Raw genomic sequence first — 22,590 nt, forward strand, 5'->3', positions numbered from 1 at the left:
GCCACAGGGACCCTCTGAGGCGAGCTGGGCGCCGGGGCGGCCGCACACGGCTGTGAGGCAGCGCGGTGGCTTCCAGCCCGCCTCAGGCGCGGCAGGGAACCGCCGCTTCCCGCCGCCGAGCGGCAGGACCCGGCGGGCGCCCTCCCTCCCTGCCGCGATCACGAGGCGGCCCCCGCCTCTCCCCCACCCACCCGCCCCCCGTGACAGCCAAGATGGCGGCGCGAGGAGGCGGCGCGGAGGGGAGGGGGGATCCCGCCTGAGACGCCCACACGGCGGGGAGGCAGCGAAGGCGAGTCGGGCTCCGCTACGATGAGATAAGGGCGCGGGGACCGAGCGCGCTTCCTCCCCCCTACCCCCCTTCACCCTCCCGCTCCTCGCTTCCCCGTGCCCCCGGGGAGCGCGGCCCCCGCCTGAGGTGAGGGCGGCGGGGCAGCGAGCGCGCCGGGCTGTCAGCGCGGCGAGGCGCCGAGGGGGCTTTCTCCGAGGAGATATCGCGGGGCGGGCGCTATCGCGAGCGTGGCCCGGCGGGGAAGGGGCTCCGCGGGGCTGTCGGTGCCGGGCGAGGGGCTGAGGGACGCGCGGGGGCGGCGGTAACTTTCCGCTGGGCCGCAGTGGGAGGGGGAAAACTTTCTCCTTTTAGCCGCCCGCCCGCCGGTTCCCGTCAGCTCCCCGCTGCGGCCGGGCCGGAGGAGCGGAGCCCCGGGCCGGCGTGCGGGGCCAGGCGCTGCGCGGGGCGGAGCGGAGCGCTGCCTGCTGACCTGCCATGTTACAAAGGCCGGGCAGCGGCTCGCTGCGGGCCGAGCTGCCTGTGTTTCCCGAATAAACGTGCGGTTTTTCCAGGCAGCGTCAGCGGGAAACGCGCGGGTAGCGTTCAGCCTTGTGCGGGCGTGTTTTGATCGCGACTTTCCCTTTGGCTCCCGCAGCGTGGGTTGCTGTATACCTGGATTAATGCGGCGTCCTGGATACTACGGTAAAAATGAGCCCTGACATTTTTATCTGTGCTCCGTCACGATGTCTGCATGTAACATGAGTTGCTGGCCAGGGGATGATAATATTTTATAACTTCCTAGCGATGGTGGTTATTCTGGAGTAATTCCAAGCTGCATTTAAAAACGTGCCGCCTCTGAGAATGTTGGTTTGCTAAAAGTGAGGTCTTGACTTGGCACTTAGTTGTGAAGTTTAATTTTTTTTTTTTTAATTAACTGAGTGGAGGCGTGGTGGTCTGGACAGCTTCTTACTTCATTTCACAATTTCTTCTGGAACTGTTGCTCAACTAAAGGTTTCCGTAAAGAGTGTTACATTACAGTACATAATCTTTCACTTTCTGAAAGATTAAACACAAATATTTAATCTTGGCAAGTATCTGTGGTGGTTTAGGAAAACTGATTGAGTTAGTCGAGCCAAGGAAGGTCGAGGGGGGGTGAACGGATTATTTCTGGTTTGTGTGTCTAGCATACAAGTCTTACGTGGTCAGACTCTCCCGTTTCTTTCTTCTTTTAAAAAAATTCACATATTTTGAGTCTTGGTGAAACTCTATCTTGCTTTTAGAGTATTGAGGATTCTGTAAGCTCGTCCAAAGTGAACGTTAAAGTGGAACTGTGTCTCTGGTAAATGAAGCTAAGTTTCTAGGGGTAATCGTGACTTGGCATTGAAATCATTTAATTATCAAAAATAGAGTATTAGAGTTTTTGTGGTTAGCTTTTGGGGAAGGGGAAAATTGCATGAAGCCTTAAAAATAGAGCAAAAAAGGTTTAGCTTCTTTCTCTGCAGCCTTAAGAGCTTGTGTGATGTACATGTTTTACTTATTCGAGAAGCATTAGAGTTCAGCTGGGTGAGGTGCTTTCCTCAAGTTTATGAGCAGGTTCTGCTCCTTTGGAACAGCTTTACCCAATGACCTCTCCTAAATAATGAATTTACTAGAAACTAGCACAAAAGATAAGATCTGTTTCTGTAAGCAGTAAGCCAAAAGGCAGTAGGACCATTTTTTAAAATACAGGTTTACTTAGAAATGTTTTTCCATTCCATAAGGTTGTTCATAGACTTGAGTTTTCCTGTTTTTTGGAGCAGTGTGGCTGCAGGTCTTCATTTCTGGCGAATGGCTTGTTCGACACACTTTATTTGGATCTAACACTGGTACGGAGCTTAATGGAATTTCTATATGTGTTAATGACAATATTAGCAATATTGTGGTTAAATAGCCAGAGTTAATTCTTAGTTAGTAGAAGCATAAATATTGACATAGCCTGGCACACACTGTAAGGGCTCAGGTAAGCATTGCTGATTCAGGTCATGCATTAGGAACAATGTGAATAACCTGGTGCTGTTTAAGATGTGTGCTTGAAAGGGAAAGTAGGGAGCAGAGCCCAGCTAGGGCTCTGTTAACGATGCTAAAGAGAATGAGGTTGTTTCAGGAAAGTGTCTAAATGCTACTACTGTTCTGTGTCACTCTTACAAAGGAACTGTGGACACTGCTGTTCAGAAGCCAGTCTGGCAATTTTTAATTGCTTTGGAAGGTTTATTAATTTCTAGGTAAATTTCTGCTGTAGCATGTGACACCTAGAGAAAACTGTTTTGTAACTCTTCAGTAGAGGAATATCTAGACCAAGCTGAATAATAGTAAGGGGATTTGTTAATCTTGAGGTTTTAAAACTGGAGAAAGAGATTGGCAGTGTCACTAAGTATTCAACATCCCTTTTCTATTTCTATCCTACTTCCTAGCAACTGAATGGGAGTTAGTTTTGCAAGTCACAGTAGATTGAAATGCTTTTTATAACAGTGGATGTAGAAACAGTTGTACTCATGGTCAAACACCAGCGGCTTCTGGAAAGGGAATAGAACAACAGCTGCTTAGTCAAAACCTTTCTCAGTCTTAAATCCCTCACGAAATGAAGACTTGCAGGAAGTCTTCTTTCCAGTTATTGTCATTTACTCAATTTTGAAAGTAGCTTTTTAAATACGGTGTAGTCTAGTCGGCATGACCAAAAAGTTGGAGGCTACAATGTTGCACAATTTTTATTGCATGAAAAACAGTCACTGTAACTTTGTAACCTTGTTCAAACATAGTATCAGTGATTTCCAGGTATCTTGCGGTCTGACAGAGGGTTCCAGTAGCTCAGGTTTTGATACATCTGTAGCTGTGGATTTAAGGTATTTGTTCTGAAGTTTCCTGGAAAGAACCTTAATACTTCTTAAAAGGAGGGGGAAAGGACCAGAAAGACACCAAAATAATTTCTTTCTAAGTGCTGTAGCAAAACATGATGCAATTTGTGTGGATAGGTGTATTTCCAGTATGATTGTCTTGTTTGTTGAAGTACTTAAATCAGGCTTCTCTGTGTTGGAATATCAATTTTTTTTAATGCTGACTCTCAAAAAAATCCAACAAACCAACCCAGCCTGCCCCTCCTCTTCACAATCTCCCCCTCAAACCAAACCCTGTAAAGATTTAGCACCTTTGAAGAAAGTTTAGGTTGAGCTTGCCCAAAAAGCAAGGGTAGAGGGGTGGTTTGGAGGGCTGAGTTGTACTTGTCCCTCATCCTTCTGCACTAGCCTTGCTGAGTGGTCCTAGGCAAGAGCTCAGAAAAGGCCCTGCTTCTATTCCCTTATGTATCAATTCTGTGTATAAATAATATTTGCTACTGTGAGCACGAATCTTGATAGAAATTTTATGCCATACTAAAAGCAGCAAATCCTTGCAAATCCTCTGCTAGCTAAACCCACTTATGCCTTGCTTTAATTGAGGATAGCTAACAGGTAGGAAATGAATATGTATAAACAGCTCAGCTATTTAAAATCAACTATTTCTAACAGTGGTACTGGCCAAGTAGTTACTTAAAACGAATGAGGTGCTTTGCTATATTGTGTAATAAGCCATGGATGTTTTCTGCTATCCTTCAGTTCAGGCTTAGTCTATGATCTGGAAGCTCGGTCTGTGACTGATCTGAAAATACTCTGCTGATGTATGTGTGCTTATAAAGTGCCCCCCCAGACTATAGAGTCAAAATTAAAGTATACAGTGAAAGCTGTGTGAGGCAGTGATGCTGAGAGGTTTGATCTATAGCAGTCATTTTAGTAGCAGGCTATGATGCAGAAATAGTCATTGGTAATTCCCTAAAGAGCTCAGAAACAGTACCAGGAGGAAATTGTGGAGGAGAAGTGGAAACAAAAGGCTTCAGAAAGTGTTTGCTCTTTTAAATGGCGTATTTTTACCTTTTCAAAGTGCGCTTTTATGTATTAGATACAGTGTTACTGTATAGACTGAAATAGAGTGAAATTAAAGTAAGAAGTAATGTGGGGGGCAGTGAAAGAAGGAACTATGTATAAAAATAGGATGCAAAGAGCAAGGAGGAGTGTTAGAAGTAAGTTAGCTGACTAGATCCTCACTATTTCATTTTTACTTTAAAATTTGACTTTTTAAAATTTGCGTCAGAAAAAACATCCTTAATTAATCACATTATTGATATTTAACCATCTGAAATGACAGTTGACAAGTTGTATATGTCGTATGTGCGTATATGCAAACGACAAACTCCCAAGAGGAAACCCCTACTCTTTCTGTGTGTGCAAGCGTTATGCAAACAAAGAGAAGGGGATTGTGGGCTGGACTCGAGTTTTGGGTTTGTCTCGAGCTTCGGAAGAAACTTGTGGGTTTTAGGGATTTATTCTGTTTCACAACTGAGATGAGGATCTGGTCCAGCTCCAGCAGCTTCTGTATGTCAGCAAGTTTGTCTGCATTACGTTTTGACTATAAATTATGGTGAAAGAGGCAATGCTGTTCAGATCCTGCAAGTGCAAAAGTAATGGGGCTCAGGGCAGTGCTGCCAGTTAAATCCTGGTGCAAGCAAATCGCACAACTTCGTAGTGACCTGTACGCTGCACTCCTGTTCAGGACAGTGGGAATTCATTACGCAGAGCACCAGAGGCAAACCCTTCAGCAAGTGCATTTCTTGTAATATTTAGCTTGTAAGCTGACTCTCCCTGACTCAGTACGCTTCAGCTTTTTTTAAAATGTGATTATTTAATAATTTTGATCCAAAAGATGGGGAAAAGCTTTTAAGATAGGTCTGCTCTATGTTCCAAAGATGTATTTTGAGTTGGCTTTGGAATCCTGAAGCAGCAGTTACATTAGTGTATCGTTTCCCTTCAGCTAATTTACCATGATTATCGGGGGCAACACGACCCTAACGTTGCTAACCAAGCTAGGAAACTGTCACAGCAATATGTGTTCCTAGATAGATATATCTGTAGCCGAACTGGTAGCAGGACATTCATGCTTGTTTTTCTGTGAGGCCGAAGATGATCACTTCTCTAACTGGATGTAGAGATTTACTAGATGAGGGAGGTATTAGTCAATGTTATCTCACCGTTAAACCTTTCCAGTGTGGTGTAGATCATCTGCAAATGGCAGTTACAGCTCTGCAGTTGCATGTCAATGTCTATAATTTGCAGCATGACCGTGTCCAGTTTTCTTATCTTACAGGGCTTTTTTGCTGGCCAGAGTGTCAAATGTTCTGATTCACGATTAAAGTGTGTCACGAGGAACTCAAAATTTTAATTTGGGTAGAGAATGACTTCAAAACTAAACTGAGGTTGGCATGTGCCTCCGAACATGGCTGGGTGAAAGCAGGCCGCTTCTGTCGGTCTTGGTTGAGGCACTGTGATGTTTTCAGTGACAGATTTTGGATTTGAATTTCAGTATTGGAAGATTTGCCTGCTTTCATTTGCCTTTACTGTGCCAAGGAAAACAGAATGTTCTGTTTGGGGGACCTCTCCTTTGAAAAAGTTGTTATATAATAAGTAGTTGTACAAAAAAAACATAGACTAGCTGCCCTCCTGAACTGTGTTTTGGATGAAGTAATATTTACATTTTGTAGTGCTTACCTTGGCTTTCCTCCCCCTCGTGCTATAGATTGTTTCCTGCATCCCTCCCTACAAACACAGTGGTACTTCAGAAATCATTTCCATTCTTTGGTTTGTGCTTTTTGGCCATAAATACTGTAATCTAGAGAGAAAAGTGGAAGTTTTAAAACTGACCTTGTTAAGTTTTGTCTCTGTCATGAATCTCATGGAATACTTGAACATCACTTTCTCTAATTTTTGTAGTCAGGGTTGGATATAATGGAATTTTGCTGTCGCACAACTATAATGAGCACCTAAGCAGCCTGTGTCTTGTTAGGCCCTCTAAATGCTTTGATTTTATTGAGACTAAAAACAGCAATGAAGAACAGACAAATGGAAGACTTGGTGAGTGGTGTTGGAAAGTACAGAAGATGTAGAAAATGCCTGATCTCTCCCTCAGGGTGAAGTCTGTTCCTTCCTGCCTTCCCTCTGCCAGTTATTCTGCTTCCTCCTCTAAGCTTTTATACTGTAGGTGGCTGGTTCTTGCTTACTGACTGCGGTGATCCTACTGAATCTAGATTAGCCTCTGAATTTAAGCCTAACTTTTTTTTTTCCTCCTAGGCATTGCTAAACAAACCTTCCTGTCCCTCAGTTCTTGGCCCGCATTCCTATTTTCTGCTCCCAAACTCATGGTCTTGTGTTCTGTCCCTGCACTCTCATCCAACACTTTTCTGTTTCCCAGGCACCTCTTAGAGATCCTTTGTGGCCAAGTTTTCTGAGCTTTCTTGATTATCTCCTGAGCTGTTTGGGTCAGAGTACGTTAACCATGAGTTAATACAGGCAATTGTGAATGGGCCTGTAAAAAGCTTGATATCAATTCTGGCCTAGTGATATAGGGGCTGAACAATGTTGCATTTTTTCTTGTTTGTTTGGTTTTTTAATATGCCAATGTGTTTCTTAGCACTAGTACTACTATTGATGCAGCACCAAAGGGAGCTTAGTGGAGGCTAGTGGCTTCTTATTAATTACTGTGTTGTCTGACATTATCGACTGCAGATGTACACAATAAGGTCTAAAAAGTAGTACAATTGGTTACTTTAGCCCTATTTGTTAGCAACTTTCTCTGTTACTGTCATTTGCTTAACTGTAGTAGTAGGAAATGTGAAGAAAAGAAAGTATAGGCAATGTCCTACTGAAAAGTAAAAATGCTGTGAGAAGTTCTAGTTGTAGTGCAGTAATAATGTAGGTCCTTTCCACCTTGTTTCTTGAACAAATAGATTTCTTGCTTGATAGATGGAGGGCAACAAACTAGTTGTAAATATGTTCCACAAGCTGCAAGTACTATGAAACAGAGCTGCAAGCACACGGGCAGCAGTCCTCACTGTGTTCCCTGTGATGCTTAAATGTGTAGTTTTCTTTTTCTTTCCTTTAACTCTCCTCATTGGCTTTCCAGATAGTTGACTAGGCAAGATGGGTTTTGAAGTGTCTATGGGGAAGTCGTTCCTGTGTTAATGCTGCTAATTTTTCCTTAGGCTTTTTGTAGCTGTGCTGGAGGTCTGTAGGTGATCCCTAAAATGATAATTTCTGATACTCAGAGAAACTTTGTGTTACAGACCAGGTCGTTGGACAAAAATGTGTAGTGCCACTGCTGCGTACTCTCTTACTTTGTAGTCTGGTGTAAAAATGTTTAAAGTCAGTGACTGGAGAGTAACTGACTTTAACTGGTACCAGTCCATAGTGCTGTATGGAGCCTTGCACCAGGGGCTGGGTTTGCTCTCCAGGCTGTCACCTTCCCGCTCCTTGCTGTGGGAGTAATGAACTGACCGTGCTGATTGCTTCTGCGTGACCTGAAATAAGTTGTCTTGTACTTTGGTGTTATGAGCAGAACCTTGAACTTTGTGCTCCCAAAAATATAATTCTGATAATTTAACGTAGGATTTTTCCCCAAAATTTTTCCACTTCAGGAACGAAAGCAAATCTTTCATGGTTTGCATAAACCCTCCTGAGATGTGTTTCTTCCCAGCCTTGCTTATGTTACACTTTGTTTTCTGAAGTCTTCTCGCAGTGATCTTCAAAGTGTTCTCCAAGTCTTGGAAAATAGAGACCTCGTTTAGACAAAGTTTATTTTTGACTACAGCCTTGCTGATGCTAATGAGTCGTTCTGGGAGACTGAAGTCTGAGAGGGTCTCCAGTGAGGTAGTACCTCAATCCCATGGTGGAAAACTTGCTTCAAAATGCTGAACTGTAGCATAGGCTGCTCGGCTTGCACATGCCTTGGTGTAAAACCACAAGCTCAAGCTGTGTTTATGGTCATACCAATGTTTAAAAGTGATCATATGAGTATTTACAAGCTAAGTATTCCATAGCTGAAGAAAAGCAGTGAATTGTGACAGTAAACAGCAAGGAAACTGTAACTGCAAGGATGGGGAATTGGAATCAAGTGGCTCGAAGGAAGGGTATTGCTGATTGTGGAGTGAGAAGGATCTACTTGAATATCAGAGACTTGCAAAGAGGAGCAATGCCTTAAAGTAGACTTGGAAAGGTTGTTGAGCTAACAGATCACTTTCATAGCTGGCTGACACCTTCTGTGAACAGATGTGGAAGGCATTTATTATCAGAAAATAGTGGAATATCTGAAATAATTTGAAGTGGCTGGTTCAACCATTCTTTGATTTTTGTTTCTTTAAAGCATTAAATGTATTGTGATGTTTACATTCTTAAAATATCAATGCAGCATAAAACTTGATGCTTTGTTTCTGAAGTTTAAAATCTAGTTTCATATACTTTTTAACAGTTGTGACATGATTTTGTCTTAGCGAGCGAGTCCTACAACAATTCACAATGTTCACTTAATGTGACTGGCGCAGTGGAGTGTGCAGTAAGTAAGTTTCAACAAATACTTACATTGTTTTATTTTTGTTTTTACTCTTTCTGTAGGGGATGAAACTTTAACAAGAAGTCTGTGTTAAAGCCTGGCTAACAGCAAGAGAGGCAAAGTGTAGAAGCAATGCCCTGATGAAAAGGTAGGGAACATGCTGAAAGACTTTTCAAGACCTGTGTTCTGACTTAAGAGAATTCCCGTGATGTTTCAGGTGCTTCTGCTTTGTTCTCAGGATTGTTTGCTTGTTATGAAGAAAATACTGTGGAAAAAAGACTTGTCTGTCACTTTTGCCAGGCAACTTTGGAAGTACAGGGATGGGGTGAAGGTTTTTCCCTGCGTAACTGCAGTTATTCACATGTTCTCTGGACTGTGGAGCTCTCATGTGATTTGTGCAGTGTCATGGCTGAGAAATGCTTCTGAGTAGCCTTAGCAGGACTGACTGGTCCAGTTAACTTCATTTTGCTCTTGCATGACTGGCTGCCACATTTCTGTGCTGTTGGCAGCATGCTTCAACAGGATAATGCAGCAGTACACATATGAGACAGAAATGCTAGGGGCTGCTAGAAATTTACTGGCAATTTTTAAAAATTGGTCACTGATTCATCTGTCTATCCATCTACGCTTCATGTGCCTTCAAAGGAAGGAAGTTCTTGGAATGTGATTATATGATGAATGCTTTCAAAAAAAAAAAATCACCATTTTTAATAAAGCTTTGAACTGTTTTAAAAAAGGTGTGTTGCAGAGCCCTGTGCTGGTTTCCAAGCTACACTAGGAGACATTCATTCCTTTTTTACAAACAGAACATCTCTTCAGAGTCAGGCTAACGAAGTAAAATGTCACCTGCTTTATACAGCAGATGGATCTAATAAGGAGATCAAATTAATAAGCGATTTAATATTCTCAAAGGAAAATGTAGGAAGGAGTGGGAATGAAGACAAGGAAGATTAAGCGATTACAAGGCAGTTGTGTTTGTGTCTGCCAGAGGTGGACTGGCAAAACTGTTCTGCTGGAGTCGGATGGTCCTTACTGGTGTCTTTCGCAGGTCATGTATCTCTTGCACATGCAAAAAGCACACAAGTAAACTCTTTTTACTGTCTGGGAAAGTTGGCTCCTGGAAAGAAGCTGGTGCTGCTAGAGCAGTTCTTCTGGTCTGCAGCTTACAGGTTACCTCTACAGAAGTCTGTGGGTAGGAGCAGGTTGTATGAATTACATCTTTTTTTTTTTTCCCTTGGAAATAGTGTAGTGTGTCTGTAGTAAACTCTGCACTTGATGAAGCATCATGCCTGTTGCTGCTGCACAGATGGAATATATGGCACATCCGCATTAATTCTGGTCATGTGGTGAGGAAGAAGCTGATGTGTACTTCATAGAATCATAGAATGGCACAGGCTGGAAGGGACCTCAGAGATCATCTAATCCAACCTCCCTGTCATGGGCAGGGATGCCTCTCAACTAGATCAGGCTACTCAAGGCTCTGTCCAACTTGGCCTTGAACACCTCCAGGGAGGGGGCATCCACAGCTTCTCTGGGAAATTTATTCCAAAGTCTTACCACCCTTGTACTGAAGAATTTCTTCATAAGTTCTAATCTAAATCTGTTCTCCTTCAACTTAAACCCATTTCCCCTTGTCCTGTCAGTGGACACTCTTGTAAAAAGTCCCTCCCCAGCCTTCCTGTAGGTTCCCTTCAGGTATGGGAAGGCAGCTATTAGGTCCCCCGTCTTCTCTTTTCAAGGCTGAAAAGAGAACTTCCGTCTTACAGTGTTTCGATTAAAACTACGATCTGTTCAGAAAGCTTGGACACTGATTGAGTTGTTTTTTTCTGAAAATATGTGAGCTGGTATAAAATCATGCCTTTCAATTTTTGTTTGCTCTCTATATGAGACTTGCAGGTAGCTAATAGCAGACAGAAAAAACTTTGTTAGAAGAAAACCAGGTTAGTGTCTGTGCTGCTCTTTCTGAAATCAGTGGTGAGATCAAAGTCCCAACAGTATTTTATTTATCACAAAAGGGTCAGCCGCATGGAATTCCTGTAAACTCCTTGATCATCTTTCTTGTAAGAGCAGATCGTTTTGCCCTTTGCAGCAGACTACTGCTCTTCTAACACTAGCGATAGATCTGTAGTGTTAGTCCACAAAGCTAATTTTTCAGATTAATCTCTCTTGCACAGTTGCTAAAATGTCAGCACCTATGAATTACAATAGCGGTGACAGACAGAGAACATTATTAATTAGTATTTCCTAAAAGTTTATGAAGAAATGTGATGATATTAAAAATTAAATTGAATAAACAATGAAATTGAGTTTACCCTTTGTCTTTCAGCAAAGATATCAAGCTAATAGTTTGTGGATCTGTGGCAGGATTGTCTGATTTTTCCCCTGTTCCCATAGTTTTAGAAATGGCAAAAAGCCCTCTTTTCTCCCACATTTATATAGTCATGATCTGCAAAGTCTGTGTGTGTTTTTACTATGCTCTTACAAGCCAGTTTGCTATTTGCAAACTGGTGTTTAATTCATAGTAGTAGTATTTATATGCAGCCCACTAAAAATGGTTGACAGGAGACGGCTCAAGGGCCATATATCGCACTCTTTTCCAGGGACTTTTGTGAGAGGTTATGTTTATGATCTCATGGCATCGTCTTCAAAGTACAGCCTCTCGTCCCCAGATAACTGGTGTAGAGAAGCAATAGTAGCTGCTTCTCACTGGGGCACCGTTCATGTTGAATTTCACCTGGGACCTGCTGCTTCAAGCAACACTCTTGTGCAGTGTGACTGTTTCTGTTGCAGGTTTGTTGTGGGGTTTTTTTTTTTTTTTCCTGGAAGATGACTTGCAGGACTGTGTGATGTATATGACTGTAACATCCTTTGGAACACCTTCATGGTAAGAGTTTCTATGGAAATTATTCAGATTCATCAGTTGATGTGAAATCGCTTTTGAGGCAATGATTATTTGTCACTGAATTAGCTCACATTATATACCTTCTTTCTGGCTTCTGTTACCATAAAGTTTTGCATAAATCTGTTCTCACAGTAAACAGATGTTGAAAATTTGAGTATCACGGTAGCTCTAGTAAACTCTCAGTCAGCTTGAATAAAATACCACTGAATTATTTTGATATCTTCTGCGTTTTATCCTGTTTTTAACTGCAAGCCTCTGTATTAGAAGGCAAAGATCTGAAGGGATGATGCATCATCAGCTAGACCTTTTTTTTCTCCCTTATGTAAAAGCTGCATTAAATTATGAAAGCCTTGCTGACTTGTGTATTACTTGCTATAACCTTAGGAAGCAAATTTGTGTGATAGCAGGTGTTTGTGTGTAGGGGATTCTAATTTTAACTGGCTCTAAATGAGGAGAGCTTGTCCCACTTTTTCTTGACAGTGTTTGTGGGAATAAATGAATGCTTGAATTTAAGACTTTTGGTAGAAACTTAAGATGAAATAATTAATAGTGAGGCTTAAATTATGAGATAGCTATGATTCTTCAGTGCAATGTATATAAATCTTGCTGTTTATTTGTAATGCTGTCTTGGCTAATTAAACTGGATTAAGGTGCTGCTAATACACTGAAATCATAAGACTTTCAATTTAAACAGTCATAGTTGTATAATTTTTGATTACTAAAATACAGTTTTCTATTTAAAAGGCATTGTGAAGCACTCCAGAAATTGATGTAGTTCTGTGAAATAACGCTAATGAGAAAAGGAACAGAACAAAATAAAAATTAGTATTTTTCTAATCGAGAATCTTTAAGGCAAAGTTGAGTTTTGTGGTGTTTCTGCTGCTTTGTACTGAGCCTGTGGTTATGGAGCATTTTTCATACACAACAGGGCAAGATTTAACCAGCTTTCAGTCTGCCTTCTCTCTTCATGCGTCTTTTAATGGAAAACTTCTTTTTCACCACAACTTATAATCATAGAATCATGGAATGGTTTGGTTTGGAAGGGACCTCAAAGACCGTCTAGTTCCAACCCCCCTGCCATGGGCAGGGACACCCTCCACTACACCAGGTTGCCCAAAGCCTCATCCAGCCTGGCCTTGAACACTTCCAGGGATGGGGCAGCCACAGCTTCTCTGGGCAACCTGTTTCAGTGCCTCACCACCCTCAAAGTGAAAAATTTCTTCCTTAGATCTAATCTAAATCTGCCCTCTTTCTGTTTAAAGCCATTAATGGGTTAAGTGTTGAGTTTAAATTGCTTGGTTGGTAGCTTTTACTTAGCTAGCCCTTTCTTCCTCAGCAGCTCTTGAGTATTTTGTTTTACGTATTTATAAAGAGATAAACCTCTTGTATCTTCTGAGTAGTCTTTTCTGATCTATCTTATAACGTATTCATTTTTTTCTTTCTGCGTTTCTCGATGGATTTTCAAATGATACAACTTTTTAAAAGCATCCGCATACACTCTGAGATATATATAATTATTTTTTTTAAACTTCAGGGCAAATATTTGCCCAGTGTGTTGTAGCTTTAAAAAAAAAAACAGCGGTTACAGCTTATCCATTGGTTTAGAGTGAATGTTGGTTGATAAAGATAGAACATTTTCATTACAATTAAAATGTAGTATACCATAGTTTAGTTTTACAGAGATTCGTTAATGTTACAAAATATTTAGAGCTTCAGTTCTGTTGGTTAAAAGATGTTAGTGTTTGGTCTTATGTTAAGAGTTTAAAGGTGCTTTATGAAACTTCTTAATCTCTCTACGCATTTGTTGCTGGCCTGTTCTGGATTTGCTGAAGCCAGACGAACAGTGAAATAATAGGCAGTGGTTGAATTTGTGTGTCTTTGGGTACATCACTCAAGGAGAAGTTTTGAGTTTGTAGTTATTACTCTCATGTGCTGCCAATTGAATAACATATTCCAGATGTTTGTGAAATAAGTGCATTTAGGTGAAATTAAGCTTGGTTTTGTAACTGCATTCTCACTTTTCTCAGAGAACGAGCTGAACAGTTATTTATAAACTGTTACACTGCTTTGTGTTGATGATTGTTTCCCAGTAATCATGTGTTCTAAAGTGTCCCATATTGCTTATTAACCATACAGGAAGAAATAGAGGTTGGATAGTTTGGGGATTTTTCTTGGCATTTTCTTGAATAATGTAAATAATCTTAAAATAAAAACTTACTCATTTCCTTGTAGCTTTAGAAGACAGTCAGTTCAGTTACTCCAGCAAAATTCAAACACTGTACAAGTAAGAGAAGCGGGATGGAATTATCTTTGTTGCACTGGTGGATGGCTTGATGGAAGTGATCAGGCACAGGCTGACATTCTTCCTTCTTGAGCAGGGACTGGTGCTGGAAATCTGAGTTAACTCAGAACAATTTGATTAGATACACAGTATCAACTTAGGACACAATTTTCCTAATTACCAGCGAGAGATGTCCAAATTTATTTTACTTGTTTTAATGAAGATTTGTTGGTAAAAATCCAAGAATCATGATGGTATGAAGTTTGATAAGGCTTAATACTTGCTACCTAGAGTAAAAAAATAAAGGGAGGTAGGTAAAGCAACTGGAATAAAGGTGGCATGAAAACGGTAGTCTCCTACCAACTATTCAAACTGTTTCAAATTCTCTTTGTTGAATTTCTGAATGTTAGCAAGCTCTTGAAACTCCTGTGTTGTAACATTTTCTCTTGCAATAAAATTTTACACCCTAACAGAATTAGTTCAACAAAAGGGAGTCTTAAATAGCTTGTCTGGTTTTAAAAGTTTGGAACTTGATGACAGTAAACTTCCTGAAGCTACTTTAGCGAGGTTCCAGCACATATGGGTGACTTTGATAAATGTTTTTAGCCCATTTCTCAATGTTCCATGCAAGAGCAGAAAGTATTTTCTTTATTTGCAAAGTCAAGCTATTAAATGACATGAGGTTTCAGTGACTTGCAAAGGTATTCAGGAGTGTTTGACAAAGGGGAAACTGAATCTCCTGATATCTAGTGCACTGTGTTGTTTGCAAGCCCATCTTTTCATCCTACAGATACTATTTTGTGCTGTGCTGAAGTTAATTTGCAACAGTGATAGTGAACACTGCAAAAAAAAAAAAATACTATACAGAGAGAATTAATATGTAAAGAATTTTTTTTTATCAATATGTTCCAGGAAGAAAGAAGTAATTTCCCAACACAATTTGGCTGGAACAGCAGGACTCTCTTCCTCCGCATTACGAAAAACTTCATGTGGTCTTAAATGTTTGTGTTTCACAGTGGTCTGTAGTCCATTGACGTGGATTCATTTCAAATGTTTTGTATAAAAGCTGGTATATCTCTGGCTACAGATGGGTTGCATGTCAAGCATCTGAGCCCCAAAACATTATAAAATAAAATGGCAGCAACTTTTAGCCTGCAAAAATACTCCAAGAAGATCTTTCCGTGGTATCTGATGTAAAATTCCACAGGGTGAGATGGCTGCAAATGTTATAGTTGTACTTTAGCATAATCCAGACAGCCTTTGCATATGTTTAATATTGAGGAAGCATATTAATTGCAGATCATGCCTTAGAAGATCCATTGTCACGGTGAACAGAGTGAAGCAACAGACTATATGCAAAATGCCTGAGAACCACTTTTTGGCTCAGCCATGAACTTGAAGTAGTAAACTGTTTGCAGAACTTTGTGCAGTATTTTGCTGTTATTGTTCCTGTTGGTTCAGCTACTCTAGTATATAAGTTAACAAAAAGAGGCCACTTGAGTTTTCCTTTCCAAGATTTAACAATTAACTCTTATGATTGTAGCTCAGAATTCCAAATTGGAAAAATTGTGATTACAAATGAAAAGTGTTACATGATCTGATGATGGTTCTATTTCTTTTGTATTCTTCTATTGTGTGTTCACTTATGTTATTGAAAATTTTCTGTTTTTAAAGATAAACATAATTTTATTCTTTCTGTTAATTTATAATTTCCTTCAAAAATGCTGATTTATGTTTCTTTCTTGCCAGTTATAACGTCTTGTAATGGAAGATGGAAGACAAAGGGGCTCGTGTTGCCGACTATTTTGTTGTCGCAGGATTAACAGATATTTCAAAACCGCTAGAGGAAGAAATCCACTTCAATGATGCTTGCCATAAACTAGCTAAACCAAAAGAACCTATTACAGATGTAACAGTAATTAATAAGTCTCTGGGGGAAGAAGTTCCTCAGGGATATAAATGTATAGATGTTACTCCCTCAGGACTGTCTGCAGATCTCAACAATGGCAGTCTTGTGGGCCCGCAAATATACCTTTGTTATCGCCGAGGAAGGGATAAGCCCCCACTTACTGATCTGGGGTGAGTGGTTTTTCTGTTTCGGTAGGTGATTTTGGCAGTTTTCTCTGACTAATGAGCAAATAAAGCAGGTTTATTGAAATGTCGTACTTTTTAAATGTAAGGCAAAACTCTAAACAGGAAGATATTTGTTGTCTTGAGCATCCTGTAACCCAGTACGGTAGGAAAAATGCATGCTGAGTGGATTTTAGTGACATCTGTAATCCTTTGCATTTTAGGGTTTTCAAAGCTCTTTATAATTCTCAATGTATATATTTTGGTTGAGATAAGATGCTTAACCTGTTTAATACAGATCGAAAGAGGTGAGTCATATGACATTCTTGGGATCAGGCAATGAATCTTTAATAGAGTTGAAAATAACACTATTTTACAGTAAACAAAACACTTAAAAGCAATTATACATGAGGAAAACTAGTATAATTTCATCATGAAGCTTTTCTGTTAGAATACAATTTGACATAGTGTGACCTGAACTTCTCAGTAAAAATCTTTTGATCAGAGATGAGACAAAAGCTGCTGTTAAACTAGTACTGTTCAGTTATAATTCTTAGTGTAGTGTTAATATTCTAAGTGTTTAAAAAAATTATATGCCTTCTGACTTTTGTTCATCCCATTTTCACTAGGGTTTTATACGATGGGAAAGAAAGAGTAAAGCAAGGTTGTGAAATAATTCAAACTACTCCCTACGGTCGGCCTGCTAATATTAGTGGCAGTGCCTCATCACAAAGAGTGTACATCACGTACCGAAGAGCGTCCGAAAACATGACACAGAACACGTTGGCCGTTACGGATATCTGTATCATCATACCAAGTAAAGGAGAAACTCCTCCACATACGTTCTGCAAGGTCGACAAGAATCTTAGTAACAGTATGGTAAGATTCAAAATCCGGGTTTTGAACACTTGCTACGCAGCGATGGAATGTTTGTGGAGTGTTTGTGACAGTTCTCAGAGTACCTGCTGAAGAGTTTTGATAAGCACTCTTCAAAGGTAAATCAAATCTTGGAAGAGTTGGAGGATACATTTCTTTGTTCCTACTTGGAACAAAGTCTTTTTGGAAGTCTTGGAGCAAATATTCTTTTTAGTACTGGCTTAGAAATGCTGACTTCAGTGGCTTTGGATTAGTCCTTAGAACCTGCTGTGTCACCGTGTGCGTAACCGGAGGTTTTACAGACGTGGCTATTTCTGACACTGATTTTACTGTTGTGATGGGAATTCTGTATCTAACAACCACCTTCTGTTTTTTTTTTTTAAACATTTCCATTGCCTACAATGCTCTTCTATAATTGTCATTCTCCTCAGTGGTTTCACAGCCTTTTTCTCTGAAGAGAGTTGCACGTGAGTGATGTTGGATGCTGTTGACTGTAAGCCTGTTTAACTACTTTCTAGAGTTCCAAAGGTAGACCTGCTAAAATACACAGATGTTGTGGCACTTTGTTCTGCAGAACTTAATATTTAGGTGTCTCTTAGTTGAATCTGCAGCCCTATGTGCTGGTTTTCTTAGGGTCCTCAAAACTAAACATGCTGACGAGGATGCTGATTGCAAATGTGAGTAGCACCATGCAAAAAAAAAAGATCATGGGAATTGATCTGTGCTAGTTTTTAAATAAATGCCTGTAGCCATTAACAAATGAGGTTTTCAGTTCTACCAGTCCCTGTATTGATTGGGTTATGGGAGTGCTGTCTTGTGGAGGTTGTTATATCTTTCTCCCATCTATAAAAGCTTTGTGTGCCCTTAAAGGGTGCTGGTCTTTTCCATTCTGTGGTTTTTCATGTTTTTTATCCTCATGTCTAAAAACTGAGAGCTTCAAAAATAGTTAACGTTAGCAACACCAAAAAGGAAATTGTTTAGAAGCTGCAAAAGCTGACATTGTGCTGCAGTGTTTCACAGGCTGTGGTATCACAGATGGAATAAGGAATCGGGCTTAAAGATTAGCATGATTAAAATAAAAATGCAGGCACAAAATAAAATTAAATATTAACTTAAATTATGTTAACACACCAATATAGTTAATAACAGAAACATTCCACCTGTGTGTGTATATATACATGTGTGCAGGTATGTATGTGTGTCTATATACACATTTAAAAAAACGGAGAAAGGTTTAAATATTTATATGGATGGCAATTGTACTTAAAATTCTGTAGTTGTGTTCACAAATGTCTGAGAGAAGAATTCCTGGATCTCGTGCTTCGGTCTATGAACCAGTTCCAGTTTAGAGGTGGGACCGGTGGCTGCTGTGGGGTGGTTAGCTCAGAGCTCACACTGTGCTTTGCTTTCAGTTATCTGCGTGTGGCCGTTGTCAGAAAGGAGAGTGTAGCAGGCCCCAAATCCCTGTATCTTAATGCTCTATGTTTTCATGTGAAAATTGTGATTTTTGGCAATAAGGGAGACAATGCTTTCCTCCACTCTTTTCTGTTACGTCCTCTTGCTATACTTCATCACGTAATCCAATAATTTCTTTTGTTTTGCAGTGGGGCTCAGCAGTGTATTTATGTTATAAAAAGTCTGTGGCAAAAACCAACACCATATCATATAAAGCTGGTAAGTAACTACTATTTAGGCTTTTTTATCTTCAGTTCAGGATGTACAGGTTTATTTATAATGTAATACGTTTTTAATCAAAGAATTATTTGACGGCGACACTGTCTTGGTATTATCCAATCTTTCCCTGAAGAATTGTTTTAAAATAACATCCTAAAATAAGCCTTAGAATTATGTATCGTGACCTTTTGTTTTAAATTTTGCTTTTCATCACTTGCGTTTTGATAGGTTTCTACAAACCTGTGTGTCTCCAGCCTCTATTTTTGTTGCTGATAACTGTCTTTTAAAGATACGTGTTTGTGTGTATATATATGCAGAAGACAATATCACAAAAATTATTTGATGCATTTTCATGATCGCTTTCTTTAAGAAACATTTTGAAGAATACTGCAGACTTCCACACTGCCCTGAACATCAGTGACATTGAGCTCTTTCAGTTTTGGATTGTGTATCATCTTTATTTTGTTGTTTTATTTATAAGACAGAATTAGATTTGCCATAGCTCTGATGAAATGTGGTGGTGTTTGGTTTTTTTTAAACCCCTGATTTTGTTTGAGTGCAAGTCATGAACATGATTCAGACTTAAGCTTTAATGCACTTATATCCCTTTGAGATGCTGCTCTCTGTAAACAGCAGTAGTTTAGGACTAACTAAAAGGTGGACAATACATTTGTAAATAAATGAAAATTTTAAAAGGCCCCACATCTGGTAGTAGCTTGCACAAAATTTTACTTCTGGAGGGGCAGGGGGAAGTTTTTATTGCTTATTAATATTTCACCGTATATCAGGAAAGAACGTGTAGTGATTGTGCTCTCTGGTGCAGAAAAATCCTAAATCCATTCATACCACCTTCTTTCTCGGTTTGGAGTCCCCTTGCCTGGCAGTGAGCAAGGACAGATTGCTACAGCTCTTTGATGTAACTGAAGACTTACATGTTACGAGCCTCTGCTTCAGAACTGCATGTTTTATAGCTATGTTTAAAATTAAGTCTAAACACATTAGTCTGATAGCACGTTATCTGAATCCTCAGCTGGGGTGGATCAGCACAATTAATTGGTTTGATTCTATTGATATTAAAAAAATAATCTAATATCTAACATTATCTGATTTTTCAGGAAACTTGTTGGCAAGAAGTAATTGCTTTCATAATTGAAAACATCTGTCTTATTTCCCAATTATTCGGATTACCATTTTTTCAACTAAATTTTAAATCTTTATTGATCCTAGTGGTGAAGGTGAACCTTTATAATAGCTGAGATGTGCAGAGAGATGCAAATAGAAATAGATAAATTAGTTATGAACAGTTCATGAGTAGTAAGTAGGACTTCAGTCCAATGGTTCAGTCAGGTGATTTCTCCTTAAGCCTTGGAAGCATGCAGAAGCATGCAGCCTCTTTCCAGCTGTTTGATATGCTTCATTATTTACAGCTTTCCTTTCTTGATCTATTACGAGTGTGTTTCTGCTATTCCTTCCATAACTGCCTCTTCACAAATTGCCTTTGCAGGTTTAATATGCAGATATCCCGAAGAAGATTATGAATCATTCCCATTACCGGAATCTGTGCCTCTTTTTTGCCTACCTATGGGTGCAACGATTGAATGTTGGCCATCTAACAGCAAATACCCTCTCCCAGTTTTTTCTACATTTGTACTAACTGGAGCTTCTGCAGAAAAGGTATTTTGAAAACTTAAAAAAAAATAAATTATTGTTAGTAATGTAAGCTAAAAAATTTGGTTGTTTATCTTTTCAGGATGCTGCTGCTGCATGTTTTCACAGGCAAACTTGAATCTATTCGTTGGGGCTTAGTTCAAAAACTACTTTAAAGAGTGACTTGCATTTATTTCACTGCTGGACTGTTGATAATATAAAACTGTGCTCCTTTGCTTGCCAAGCATGTTAGCCTTAGAAACTACACAGATGTAAAAATCCTGACTGCATATACATGCAAGAATACTATTTTTATTGCAAGCATGGAAAGAACCTTGCATACTTCTAAAAAGTAAATTGGATGTCAGAGGAATACTGCTTTGAGTTGCTTATAAGGATTCCTAAAATAGCTTTAAAGGCAATTGTAGAAGCAGTTGACTGCAGTTGTACTCTGTATAATCATTGTTTTTCTCTCACTTAAATCGTTTCATAAATTACTCTTTCTCATATGACATTAAGTGTTTTAAATAAATAATAGTCTGGATTTTACAGCCATAAGAATATTCTGGAATAGATTGTTTCAAAAGACGCTGTGTTAATATGACTTTTCAAACAGTAACATAGACTTGATTTTCCTTGCATGTTTGAGGTTTGTTAGGTTGTTTTGAAGATTGAGGCAGATTTATTGACTTCAAATCAACTGTGTTGTTTGCAGGTTTATGGTGCTGCTATTCAGTTTTATGAACTATATCCTGAAGAGAATCTCACAGAGAAACAAAAATCTCAACTGGGATTAGCAGCTGCTGTCGAGGGAAAGTCAGACACGTGCAGAACAGTTCAAACCAATAAATGCATCTGTCTGCTCTCTCACTGGCCTTTCTTTGATGCTTTCAAGAAGTTTCTTACCTTTCTGTATCGTTATTCCATTTCTGGGCCACATGTCCTGCCCATTGAGAAGTAAGTAATTTCAAAAATTCATAACCGTAACTTCAGTTGATGTGAGCTCTTTTTTTACTTCTGAATTTCCTATAATATCCCTTTGACTTTAGTCATCAAACATTAAATATAATGGTTAGACTAGATTAAGCACTTTTCTCCATTGATTAAATGTATCTTTAGATGCTTCCCGAAAAAGTCTAGATTTTTATTTGTGATTTAAGTGCCTGCAAAGGTCTCTCTGAAAGCCTTTTTTAATTAGCTTTTTGCACCCTTTAGCATAGTGATTAGGAGAAGCAAGATTATAAATCCTTTCTTAACGTTGCATACATTAAGTTAGGAGAATAGAATATGTAGTTTTGCATTTTTTTCAAATGCCTATTTGTTGTGTAATGAGAGATAATAAAGCAGATTTAATTTTTCGTACTAGTAATCCTCCTCTATTTGTGATGAATAAACTGAATTTCCTTCTTACATAAAGGATTTCACATTTTAAAATGCAGAGGAAGTCCTTGTATCCAAGGAGTGGTTGATATCTCTAATTGATATGTAATACCATTTAACATTTTTAGGCTAATGTAGCTTTTTAATGCATCAGATTTCAAATGCAGTATTTGCTTTTTTATTTTATTACCCATCAGTCTTTTTTCTGATTAAACATCAATATTAATTTTTATGAGACTTTGACTTTATAGATACAGCATTTTTTGTTATTGTTTATCCACTTCATTATTCTGCTTTGTATCTACTTATACCTCTTTTAAAATTCTGATAGTGTGAACTTCCAATAATGATAAGTTGTTTTTTTTAAGCTAAGAATTATTTTTGGGTTTTGAGTTTTGTGGATGACTAAAAAGAGAAGTAAATATAATAAATGTTTTATTAATTTTGATTTTACAGATCTGGTTGCTTACTCTGATTTCTCTGATTTGTAAACTGACTGGTCAATTTACTGTAGATAATTTAAATATAGCTACACTCTCTTCCATGAAGTTAATATAGTCTCTAGCCTAGTTTCTTCAGCTATTTAAATGGTGATGAAGGTTGTCTGTGCCATACATGCAAATTTAAACATTTTCAAGCAGCAGGCCTTTCCCTTGATGTTTGCTGTTTGTTCCTTATTTCCACCACCAGCTTGGTGCACCAATAATAAAGACAAAACCCCAAATCGTTGTCAGCCTGATTCCTTTCCTGTCCTTGTTGACATTGGTGCTGGCACAAGGGAGGTCAGCTGAAGGAGAGGGACCAGACTGCTGCTTCTATCAGTAGTTCTGGTTAATGCATGATGTGATTCTAGAGCTACAAAAAAAGTTCAGCCTAGCACAAATGCACAAAATTAAAAACACAGGGAAAATGGGGGGTTCTTGCATACGTCTAATGGCATCATACGCAGCTACATTGATACATATGTATGAAATATGTAGCTTTTTTATCACATGTAAAATGAGTCTTCTATATAAACCCGTGCTTATTTATGGGTTTCTCTGAATTTCT

At 39.3% G+C, this 22,590-nt stretch overlaps 1 protein-coding gene across 6 annotated transcripts in view; it reads left to right on the plus strand.

The window, feature by feature from the left end:
• The first annotated feature begins 259 nt into the window (after positions 1–259).
• Positions 260–22,590, plus strand: part of DENND4A (DENN domain containing 4A) — a 55,933-nt gene continuing 33,602 nt past the window's right edge. For 2 of the 6 annotated variants that reach the window (XM_086620361.1, XM_086620362.1), the window contains exons 1-8: positions 760–970; positions 8,773–8,858; positions 11,311–11,500; positions 15,643–15,972; positions 16,593–16,842; positions 18,444–18,513; positions 20,018–20,187; positions 20,876–21,117. In XM_086620361.1, the coding sequence (XP_086476487.1) occupies positions 15,665–15,972; positions 16,593–16,842; positions 18,444–18,513; positions 20,018–20,187; positions 20,876–21,117 (1,040 nt within the window). In that variant the 5' untranslated portion in view covers positions 760–970; positions 8,773–8,858; positions 11,311–11,500; positions 15,643–15,664. The other 4 variants (XM_086620357.1, XM_086620360.1, XM_086620356.1 and 1 more) reach the window with 4 other exon arrangements.

Source organism: Tauraco erythrolophus, chromosome 14 (assembly GCF_009769465.1).
Source record: "Tauraco erythrolophus isolate bTauEry1 chromosome 14, bTauEry1.pri, whole genome shotgun sequence".
Lineage (NCBI taxonomy): Eukaryota > Metazoa > Chordata > Aves > Musophagiformes > Musophagidae > Tauraco > Tauraco erythrolophus.